The sequence below is a fragment of the Microtus ochrogaster genome, chromosome 21 (assembly GCF_000317375.1).
Source record: "Microtus ochrogaster isolate Prairie Vole_2 chromosome 21, MicOch1.0, whole genome shotgun sequence".
NCBI classification, from domain to species: domain Eukaryota; kingdom Metazoa; phylum Chordata; class Mammalia; order Rodentia; family Cricetidae; genus Microtus; species Microtus ochrogaster.
This window is the reverse complement of record NC_022022.1, coordinates 24831252-24841505: the sequence shown is the minus strand read 5'-3', so window position 1 is coordinate 24841505 and position 10254 is coordinate 24831252. Positions and strand designations below refer to the sequence as shown.

The 10254-nt window shown below is 49.2% G+C and overlaps 1 protein-coding gene across 1 annotated transcript in view; it reads right to left on the bottom strand.

The window, feature by feature from the left end:
• The window catches only part of Pitx2 (paired like homeodomain 2), a 19506-nt gene extending 9729 nt beyond the window's left edge, over nt 1–9777 (bottom strand). The window contains exons 1-2 of the mRNA XM_005357268.2: nt 9754–9777; nt 5911–5966 (exon numbers count right to left, since the gene is read on the bottom strand). Of these exons, the coding sequence (XP_005357325.1) occupies nt 5911–5956 (46 nt within the window). The 5' untranslated portion in view covers nt 5957–5966; nt 9754–9777. The remainder of the gene's footprint in view (nt 1–5910; nt 5967–9753) is intronic.
• Nucleotides 9778–10254: the final 477 nt, after the last annotated feature.

Below are 10254 nucleotides of genomic sequence, written 5' to 3'. Positions count from 1 at the left end.
GTGTGAGTGAGTGAGTGTGTGTGTGGGTGGTGTGAGTGTGAGACACAGAGGTCAGAGGAAACCTGTCACCTGACCTGGAGAAGCCGCTTCTTCTTCTCTCTTTCAACTGAGTGGGCTTTATTAACATTATCAGACTTGAAAAGATCCCTCCACACACCCATGAAAGTGACCACCCCTCTCGAATTGAAAGCTTCAGCGGGGATGATCTTTCTTGCTCCGCTAAAGGCTACCAAAAGCTCGGGCTTGCTAAAAGGGAGGATTCCCTTGTGATCAACTGACAAGGCAGCCCCATAGAAAACCACACTGCCTCTCTGCCCGACCACCTCCAGTCTAACTAACTGTTCAACCTCTTTGAGGCGCTTTGGGGTGACAACCTAAGGCAGCATTAGGGTGCCACTGGGAGAATTCCCAACTGCCCAGTGAGAAAAGAGGAATGATTGAGGGGATGGAGGGGCGCTGACACTACTGACCCAAGAACAGCTCATGCCCTCTCGTTTGCACCTGAGCCTGGCAGGTTTACTAGGCTCTTATCTACTCATCGTGTTACTGACCCGTGAGATTGGGATAGTTAAATGCGACTTAGAGGTGTGGAGATGAGAGAGAAGGAGAGAAGAAAATAGAAACAGTGAGATAGGAGAGGAAAAGCCGAGCAAAGCAATGGCAGGAAGAGAAGGAAAATGAAAATAAATATAGATATCCAGGTTTGGAGAAAGGGAGGTGTAAGGGGCTAACTGAAGTCACTTAAAAAAATAATTGGATTAAATCAATCCTTACTCTCCAGTTCATGTTCACCTCTTTTTCCTATTTCTCTCCCTCTCCCTTCTTTCTGTTTTTTTTTTTTTTTTGGTCTCCCAGACATGCTGGTAGCTAACATTCGGCATTAGTTGCCATGGTGACCATAAATCACATAAATCCAAAAATACCCACCTATAATCTGAGATGAAGCTTTTATTTCCCTAGCGAAATAATATTTTAAAAGCTGTCAGCTGACAAAAAAAATGGAACCCACCTCATTGTAGTAACCTTAGTAATGTATTACTCTAAAGATTTAAATTAAAATGTCAGCGCGCCCAAAACATGCTGGGAGAATCTTGGGCACTCCGTGTCAGATCCTCACAAAGAAGTTGCCTCCATCACTCCCGATGGTTCTTCAACACATGCACACACTTGTGCCTGTGCTTTGCTCCAGTGTTTTCTTCCGCCTTACTGCTTTAGTCTCAATGGACTCTAAAGCACTGGTTAGTAAGAGAAGGGAGTGTCCTGTTGAGGCTTCTTAGGGACCTTTTGTGTTGTACGTGGGTTGTTAATCAATTTGGGGGTGGGCGATCGTTGGATGGCTTTTGGATGGGTACATCTTAAAGAAGTTTAGTGGAAAGAGAGAAGAGCGGGAGAGAGCAAAGCTGTATTCGGGAGGACTGAGCAGTCAAGGGTTTGCATTAGCAAAGCCCAGAAAGGGTGGGTCTCACCTCCTATCCCTGCCTTCTTTCCCAGGGGAAGAAACTTTTCCAATTGAAGTCTCTGGGGAGGGGCCTGCGGCTGCAGTTGGGCCTTTTGTCTTCTAACTTGGGCTTGTTGTCTTTTGCCTATCTTGGATTACAGGGTATTCGCCTAGATGAAGAGCCATTAATTACCCATTCAGTCAATATTAGGAAGACGACAAAGCTTTTTACATAGGATTAAGAAGACATCAGATTGTTCCATTAGTATATTCCTGCTCACGAATAAGCTTTCGTTATACATTTCCTTTTCCCCGGAGTCGCTCTAACAACTGCTGCATATATTAACAGCAGTCTGTGCGGAGAGGAACAGCCTAAGTGGTCTAAAGAAACTTTCCGTGAGAATAGAGGCGGCTGGGAGAAACGCCACCTGCAAAGAACGCTCACTCGCCGGCCACCCCCCGATCATCAGGGACTAACTACCTGGACATCTGGTACCAGTTCCCGCTGGGGCTGGGGGTTGGGAACCACAGGCAGAGAGGCGGTTTCTGCCAAAATACTGCAGGTTTAATGATGGTGGAGGTGGTGTTCAGTGGGGGAAAGAAAGTAGGTAACCGCCACCATCCAGCTCTCCTGTAGCTTTGCTTTTCTCAAGCCCTAGGTCTCCTGGGGTCAGCACCTGTATCTGCCTCCTACTCACAGCCAAGATTTCCCCTCTTTTCCACAGGTGACCTTTTTTTCCCCCTCATGGCTCAGATCCCTGACGCAGACATCACCATTTTGCATTTTTTGCTACAGCAGGTTTAAGTGGCTTTCGTCAGAAAGTTTCCCATTGAAGTGGCTTCATAATGGCCAAGAGAAACCGAATCGTTTGCGTTTGTGGCTAAATTAGGAGTTCACACAGATCGAGCTTTGCCAAGGTTTTCTGACTGAGTGGGGACCCAAGAGGGAAATTGTGCCCAGTCGAGGACCAGAGTTTACCCATACCCTTCAAAAAGAATTGAGCTGGCACCCTGGGAGATGGGGCACGCGGGGACACTGCATATCAAAAGTGATCTTAGCGTTTCCTTGCTAGGCAGGGAAAATCTGGGGCTTGGTGCGATCAGAATACTTTTAGCCCAGATAAAACTATTTAAAATTCAATGGCATGGCTGAGGGTAGGGGGAAGTGGGTGAAGTACCGGCCGCCTGTCCCAGGGCAAACTGGACAGGCTTTGAGGCCAAGCGGGCAGCGCTGTGGGCTTTCCGCACGCACCGTACTCTACAGCAGCGATTCTCAAACATTCTGCTCTCTGTTCTCTTCCTGAAGGTCAAGACCAATTTAAGAGTTCCTAAAAAACTCTGAGAAGTCCTCAGCTGGCCTCTGGTCCCTTCTGAAGTCCTGGCCAAAATACCTCCCTCTCTTGGTGCCGGGCCATCACTCCACTCACTCACTTTCTCAACTGCTTCCAGTTTCGAGATTTGAAGCTGATGGTGGGCTTCTAGGAACCTGGCTTAGGTCAGGTGAGAACTGGGGTCTGCCTTAAGGAGCATAGGGTTTTGAGGGAGGAGAGGTAGGTGCCACCATTGATGATCAAGGCTCTCTCTTTGTCATTGCATGCCATTTAAAAACATGCTTTCCTTTTTTTCAAATAAAAGAAACCTTAAACGTACAGAAAATAAATCCGAATTAGAAGTTTGCATTTTCCATAAATTATTTTTATAATACCTAAAAGGTACTTAACTCTGTAACCCCTCCCCCAGCAGTGACTGGGGGCTTTGCTTACTTGTGTATGACATTTTTTGATCTATCAATTCTCTCTCTCTCTCTCTCTCTCTCTCTCTCTCTCTCTCTCTCTCTCTCTCTGTCTCTCTGTCTCTCTCTCTCTCTCTCTCTCTCTCTCTCTCTCTCACACACACACACACACACACAAAACCAGTAAAATTATGGTGTTCAGTTCAGTATCTCTTCCCATTACATGTCTCTTTTAAATTAAACACATTTGAACAGCAATTTTTCTCTTCGGCCCTTAGAAAAACAGATGTTTTGGTAACGTGGGGATTTCATACAAGCTCTAAAATAATTCGGCCTCCAAGTAAAGGCTTCTCTCTCTCTCTCTCTCTCTCTCTCTCTCTCTCTCTCTCTCTCTCTCCTTCTTTCCTCCTCCTATCATTTTCTATTTCCTTTCTTTCCCCTATTATCAAAAGCGAATGCCAGGGCACTTGGCAGTGGAGACTCCGTAGGCTCCGGACGCGTTCTGCCCACCTACAAGGACCTTATCCCACCTACGAGGACCTTATCCCACCAAGGACTCTTTGAAGGGGTTCTTAGTCTATCAGCTCAAGGCGGCCACCTAGCCTTAGAAACAATTCTTTGGGTCAACGAAATCAGGGTTGGGGGTGGGGTCGAGGCTTCGGGTCACAGGCTGCAGGACGGAACTTGCCCTCTGTAACGCCTAGGCCGGCCCACCCCCTGCGAAGTCACGTTCGAGCTCCCCTGGCCCGGTCAGAGCCGAGGCCGAGCTTGCACAAAGCATTCTCCCCGGGAGTCATCGCTGCTCTTGATTTTTAACCATATCCCAAACATTCTCCGGTCTAATAATTTATTTTTACGACCGATTATCAAACAGAAGAAGAATTTAACACAATCTTAATGACAGAAATCACCCGACATTATCTCTGCATTGCCCCTATTTAACCCCTTGGGGTTAATCCCGGACAAGTGAGCGTTTAACTGGCCCAGCAGGATGACTGGGGATGTGTGCAGTGTCCAGCGGCGAAGCTGCAACTTGTCTTAGGCGGTTTATTTCAACAAACGATGCTTTTCCTCTCAGATACATGAAGAAAGCCTTTGTTTTTTCTTTTTTTTTTCTTAGTAATACTTTTTGTTTACTTCATGGGAGTTCCAAATTTCCCCTCTGGCACACATTACCTTGTGTCCTTACGCTTTAATCCGGAAGGAGGGGGTTAGGGGCCCGAAGGCTGTGGGGAGTTTTATCTCCTCACACTATCAAAGGTCAACAACCTCCTACGGTTGGGCACTTACTTATTAAGGAGCCTGGAAAACCCGGAGAAAAGAAAAACCATAAATTGGCATTTTACATGTATTCCAAATGAAGGCCTCTCTGTCTCTTTTTTACACAATACGTTATCTAAGGACACGTTTCTATTTCTCCAAGGCCTTGGCTGTGTGTGGGAGACATTTTTTAACCTTTTACCCAAGCCTGCCTACTGGTCTAGGATGAAATCAGCCAACCAAGGAACCACATCATCCAAGCCCAAGACCTAGAAGCAAGTACAGCAGCTGGGCTATCTGACAGCTCGCAATCCCAGCGGCTCCCGTGTGCCGCGCACAGTTGCTGTCTCGGCCTCTGCAGGGCTGTCGTCCTAACCCAGACCCTCCGAAGCGAACCTTCAACACAACTTTGCAGCCTGTGCCTGACGCGAAAAAAAAAAAAACAAACAAAACAACAACAACAAAAAACCCCAAAACTGCACCCACCCGCCTGGGTGGGGCATGGCAGTGAGCTTCAGGGACCCGGTGGGCCCTGGTGGTGCTGCGTGCAGTGGGACCGGGCGAGCGACAGAGGTCGCTGTTGGACCACTTTGCACGCCAGCTGCAGCCGGTCGTGGTAGGCTGGGGCGTGTGCAGCGGATCAGACCACAGGGAGAGAGAAAAGGGAGAGGTGTTGGGTCTCAGGAGTGCAGTATAATTTGTGGAAAGGAATTAAAGTCCCTGGGTCGGCTGCTTCGCGTTCTACCCAGAAGCCAATTGTCTAAGTTCTGCAGCGGGGACACACCGGCTCTAGCAGCTTCGCCCGCCAGGGCTTCACCGGAGGCCCAGAGTCCCGGAGGCGGGAGGCGGGAGGCGGGAGCCGGGCGCGAGGCCTGCGCTTCCCTCCCCCTTACCATTGGCGCCGGGATGCTGCCGCGGGAACAGCTTGCTGCTGGCTGCCTCTTTCCGGCTCTCGGGAGAGTCCGTGAACTCGACCTTTTTGATTTCGGAGTCTTTGGAGAAGAGACATTCAACAGCCGCCGGCTGCACGCCTGAGCCACGAGTGCGCCCGCCCCACGTGCGGTGGCAGGGGACGCCAAAAGGCGGCGGAAAGGCGCCCCGGGCAAAGGCCAGAGTTAGGGGGATGAGGCCGGACGGAGGAGAAAGAAGGATAGAGAGCAAAGACCCCGTTAGAGAAAGAACGACCGCATGTCCAACCCTCGGAACCCCTGGCAACCCAGTGCGGGCGGTGAACTGTCCCATTGCCACCCGACCGGTAGCCCGGAGGAGTGTCTGGGCAGGCCTTGTTGGATCACCTGAGCCCAGACCTCCCCCAAAGGACAAGGCCTGGGCTGGCCTGCTAGTCTGATTTCCTTTTTGGATAAGCCCTCTGGAGAAAGCTCTAGTTGCAGGGGGCCTCCCTACGGAGCCCCTGCCTCTCGCCGCCATGCTTGGCGCAGTCTCCCTTCCAGGGACCCCAGCAGAAGAAGTGGGCTCTTACCTAATTGTACACACGCCGACACTAGTTTGCGACAATTGGTCTCCATTCCCTGTTATCTGCAAAACAGAAGAGAGGCACGACTTTGAGAATTGGTGGCCATCGGGAGCGAGAGGCTCAAAGGCGGCTACTTGTGGGGCGGTCAGGATCAGCTCCAGCTGTTAACCGCCTACTAGATGCTGGGGTTCAGGGGCGCTTCTTCCGCCCTAGAGCCCCTGGGAGCCGAGCAGCTCTTCCCAGCCTCGAATTCAGGACTCGCACAGATGTTTTTACCTTGAGGGATTTATGTCCCCAGTTGCTGGGGGAAAGGCCCAGAAGTTAGAAGGCCTTTAAAACTGCCGGCTTCTGGAGAAGCTGCGGGGAGTACGTTCAAGGGCGCCTAGGAAGGAGAACAACCTTAAGCTTATACACAGATTGAAGGTGGGCAGAATGGACCTCTCTTCAGAAAGATCACCATTCAATACCGCGCTAGTCAGTCTGAGCTTAGCAAACATTTACAGAAGGCCAGAAACAGCTTGACCGGTCCCCCCAAAAGCAACTTTCTCTCCGTTTTCTGTAATTTTGAAAGAAAGGGAATCTCAGCCAAGGGTGCTCCAAGAGCGAGCTGAATTAGGGCCTCTCATCCACCAGGAGCCGCGTTTCCATATTTAGCCACACTTTTCCCTAGAGGTACTCATCCAGCCATTTATTTACCCTAAAGTATGATTTAAGATCGTAGAGCTGAGATACACGATGGGCTGAAGGAGACCGGAGACCAGGGCAAGCGCTCTGGAGGGGCCGCCAAGTCCAAAGCAACAGCATTGGGGAGGCTGCTCCTCCAGTTTCTGCCTTTCCCGGTCTCAGGCAAGCTAGATCCTTTTCAAATTTCCAACCGCAGCTCAGACAGCCAAGCTTTTGACGCGGCCCCTTTTCTTTGCCACAGGCAAACCGGGAGAGGTGGGTGGCGGAGGGCTAGGAGGAGTGGTTGCTTTCAAATCAAGAAAGGAAAGAAGGCGCTGGGCTTCTCAAGGCCCTTGAATCTCCGCTCCTGACTCTTGCTAACCATGGTACTCCTGCAACCTGAGGGTCCATTTCTCCTAGAGCCCAGGGCCGGAGATGGGAGCCGGCTTTGCCAGGCTGGTCGAGGGGGCAGAAGCAGGCCTGGGAGCAGTGAGCCGAGTTTTGGCCAGAGTTGCATGTCCACGCTCCTCAGCCTCCACAGGCTCTAGGGGACTCTGGCCAAGGTCGCACTGCCTGGAGGAGGAGCCGTCCGATGTGGAGGCCTGGGGATCCAGGAGTGGGGAGCCACACGCACTTTCCCCCCCACATCAGCTAGTGAGCGCCAGGGTGGGGACTCTGCCGATCCTTGTGGACCCGTGGGCCCAGAAGTAGCAGTTTGGCGGCTCCAGATTTAGCGATTCTGCAGTAAAATCACAGGATTAGTCCCTGATTGAGATGTCTGTTCGGGAGATATTACAAAATTCATTATCACAGCTTTCTACTAACTCGATATGAAGTAACACAGATGGGATTTTATTAGTCCAGACTTCAAATGTTTACTTATGATAATTTCGAGGGAAATTTGCATGTCATCATCATTTCGATAATCTTTTTTTTTTATATGTCTGAACTGGCTGCATTATTAGCCGGTAGCCACAGCACTGCAGATGGCAACTACAGACAGTTTTATTTATTTATTTTTTTAAGGACTGAAATACACAGCAGAGAGAGAGAGAGAGAGAGAGGCCTGATCCCTGGGTCTAAAGTCAGTTCCTACACGTTCTCCCCTACTCCCATGCTTTGGTGTTGAAGACCAAACAAAGCCATAGGAAGCAAACCTCCAAGAAGGGATAGACTTCAGCCCAGGAATGAAAAGAAGATCAAGACAGTGTTCCTTAGTTCTCTGCGACATGACCTCGTGACTTTGAGATGCATTTTTGCAGCAATCCGAGTTCCGAGTCCTGAACTTTAATTTTATGCTCCATGTAATGACCAGGCCTAATAAATGGGCTCAGTCGAAATAATTGAGGGAGTTTTTTTTTCTAAAAGTCTTATCTGCTGATACTTAAACTTGTCCTATCAAGGCCGCTAACGTGTGACCAATTTCACTGCCAGATTACAACAATGGTTTCGATGGCTAATCTCAACATTGTAGATAGGAGACTTTCCCTGATTTGAAGTTATTCTCATGCCAGAAGTTCACATTCTGGTTGGAGTTTGTATGCCAAGCAATCTGGCTTGGGTCAACTTCCATTCTATACCATGATCATGTTAAGAAGCACTACACAGCAATCAGCACGCCCAGTACCACCCTCGCCAGACAGACAGGCAAGCCCTCAGACAGAGAGCAGTTTGCTTACAATTAATTTCTTGTGAGCAAACGTCAGAAGGAAACCGTAGAAGAAACTATGGTTCTAATCATTCAAAAAAAAAAAAACAAAAAAAAAACAAAAAAAAAAAAAACAAAACAAACCCTGCCCCACTTCACCCCTTCCCGGTTTACTTTCTTATGCCAGAGCAGAACCATTTCATGGAAAGCTGAAAAATAAAAAAGCATGAGGCCATATGTTTTAAATGAACTAAATTGGTGTGATTAGCCAGTAAATTAATTTGCAGTGGGTAATCATTTAAGGAAATTAAGACACCACTCCAAGACAGCTCTGCATTTTGCCAGGGCCTACCTTTAAAGCTCTGTGGAATCTGTGCTTCTGGAGCATTGGAAGGGGCAGCCGTGCTCAACTTACAGGACAAAGCAGGGCAATAACTTAAAGTAGTTTTGCTGAGGCCAAGCAAAACGTCCCTTAAGCGAAGTAACTCCTTAATTTTTTTTAACTGAAGCTTGATTATAGAAATCCCATGCTTATTTTCAGTCACATGAACAAGAAGACAAATCCGTAATTCATTTTGGTTACGAGCTTTATTTTTGTGAAATTATTGGCATATGCATTTTTGGTGAAGTTGAATTCAAATGATAGTTGATTTGATTAGAACATCTTTAGTTGTGATTAATGGTCTGAAAAGGATACAAAGAGACCTCTTAAAATCAGGTTGCTTGTTTGTTAAAATAGTTTAGAATGCATGAATGCCTACATTGCAATTCATAATAGCAGAAGTTTTCCTGCATTTTAATTTGTCATAATAAAATACACTACTCCTACGTAAGAGAAAGAAAATGTCCCAGGTGCTCGGACAGTTCGATTTCTAAATTGTTTTAGGAAGGTGATTAAATTGGAATAAAAATACCCTATTTCCCCCGTTTGGAATCGCATCTTTTAGTTAGTTCCCGTATGCAAAACAGTTGCCTCCGTGCATCCAGATAAAATGCATCTTCTGATGTAGAAGATTGTAGTTGACTGGTGATCAATTTAAAGGATTTATAATCCGACGTAATTGTGCGGGTTTGGCATCTAGGCCTGGCTCCCAGGTAATTCGCTTGGGCCTGGGAGGTCACTAACTGCCAGTTAAGATGGAATCTCTTTTTTTCCAGTGGGTAATGATGGGAAGGGACTAATCTATTCCAGTAGCTGAAACTTTGTAGCCGGCCCTTTATCTTGGGTCAGCTAATCCTCGGCCGGAGGATTTCTCCCTATCCTGTGGGCATCGAAATTTCAAAAAAGATGTCTCGTTTTATAATGCCAGTCATGTCTGGCTTCCCCTAGACTTCAACGCCCGGCGGGATTGTTCTAGTGTTGCGCCTGAAGACGAAAAGGAACAGGGCTCTGCAAGATCTGTTTGCCAACTGCACTACCTCGGGAGAAACAAGCCCAGAGAGCCACAAATCACACAGGGCGGAGGTTCTCCAAAGTGGAACAAATTTCCAGACTCGCATTATCTCACAGCTCTGTGGGAGAGAGGGCCTCCACTTACCGGCTACTGGAGAGAGCGGCTGTCTCCACGTCCCACCGCTTCCCAGGGTGACTGCCAGGCGGCGGAGGCTCGGGCTGCACAGCCCGCGCCGTGGAGCGGGCCTGGGGGGGGAACCGCCCGGATCGCGAGGTGCCAAGTTCCGAGAGGGTCTATGCAGGGGGCTGTGAAAGCTAGCGGACGCGGACAGTTTCTGTCTGCTGCTCTCCAGCTTTCTCGCTCGGTCTCGCACTCTCTCTCCCCTCCCTTGCTCTCATCCCTCTCTCTTCCCTCGGCTCCGACTCCGTGTGCGGAGTGACGTGACGTCAGCAGAGATTCCACCAAACTCCAGTGAACAGTGGCGCGCGGGCGGGCGGCCGAGCCTGTTGTGCGCTGGGCGATCAAGGAGCGAGCACAGCGCTTGGGCCACTGCGGGGGGAGCGTGCAGGGGCGACCGAGGGGGACGCGGAACGACGCGGGTTGGGAAGTGAGGCCCTTGGGCCGGGGTGGCGGCGGTCTGGGACA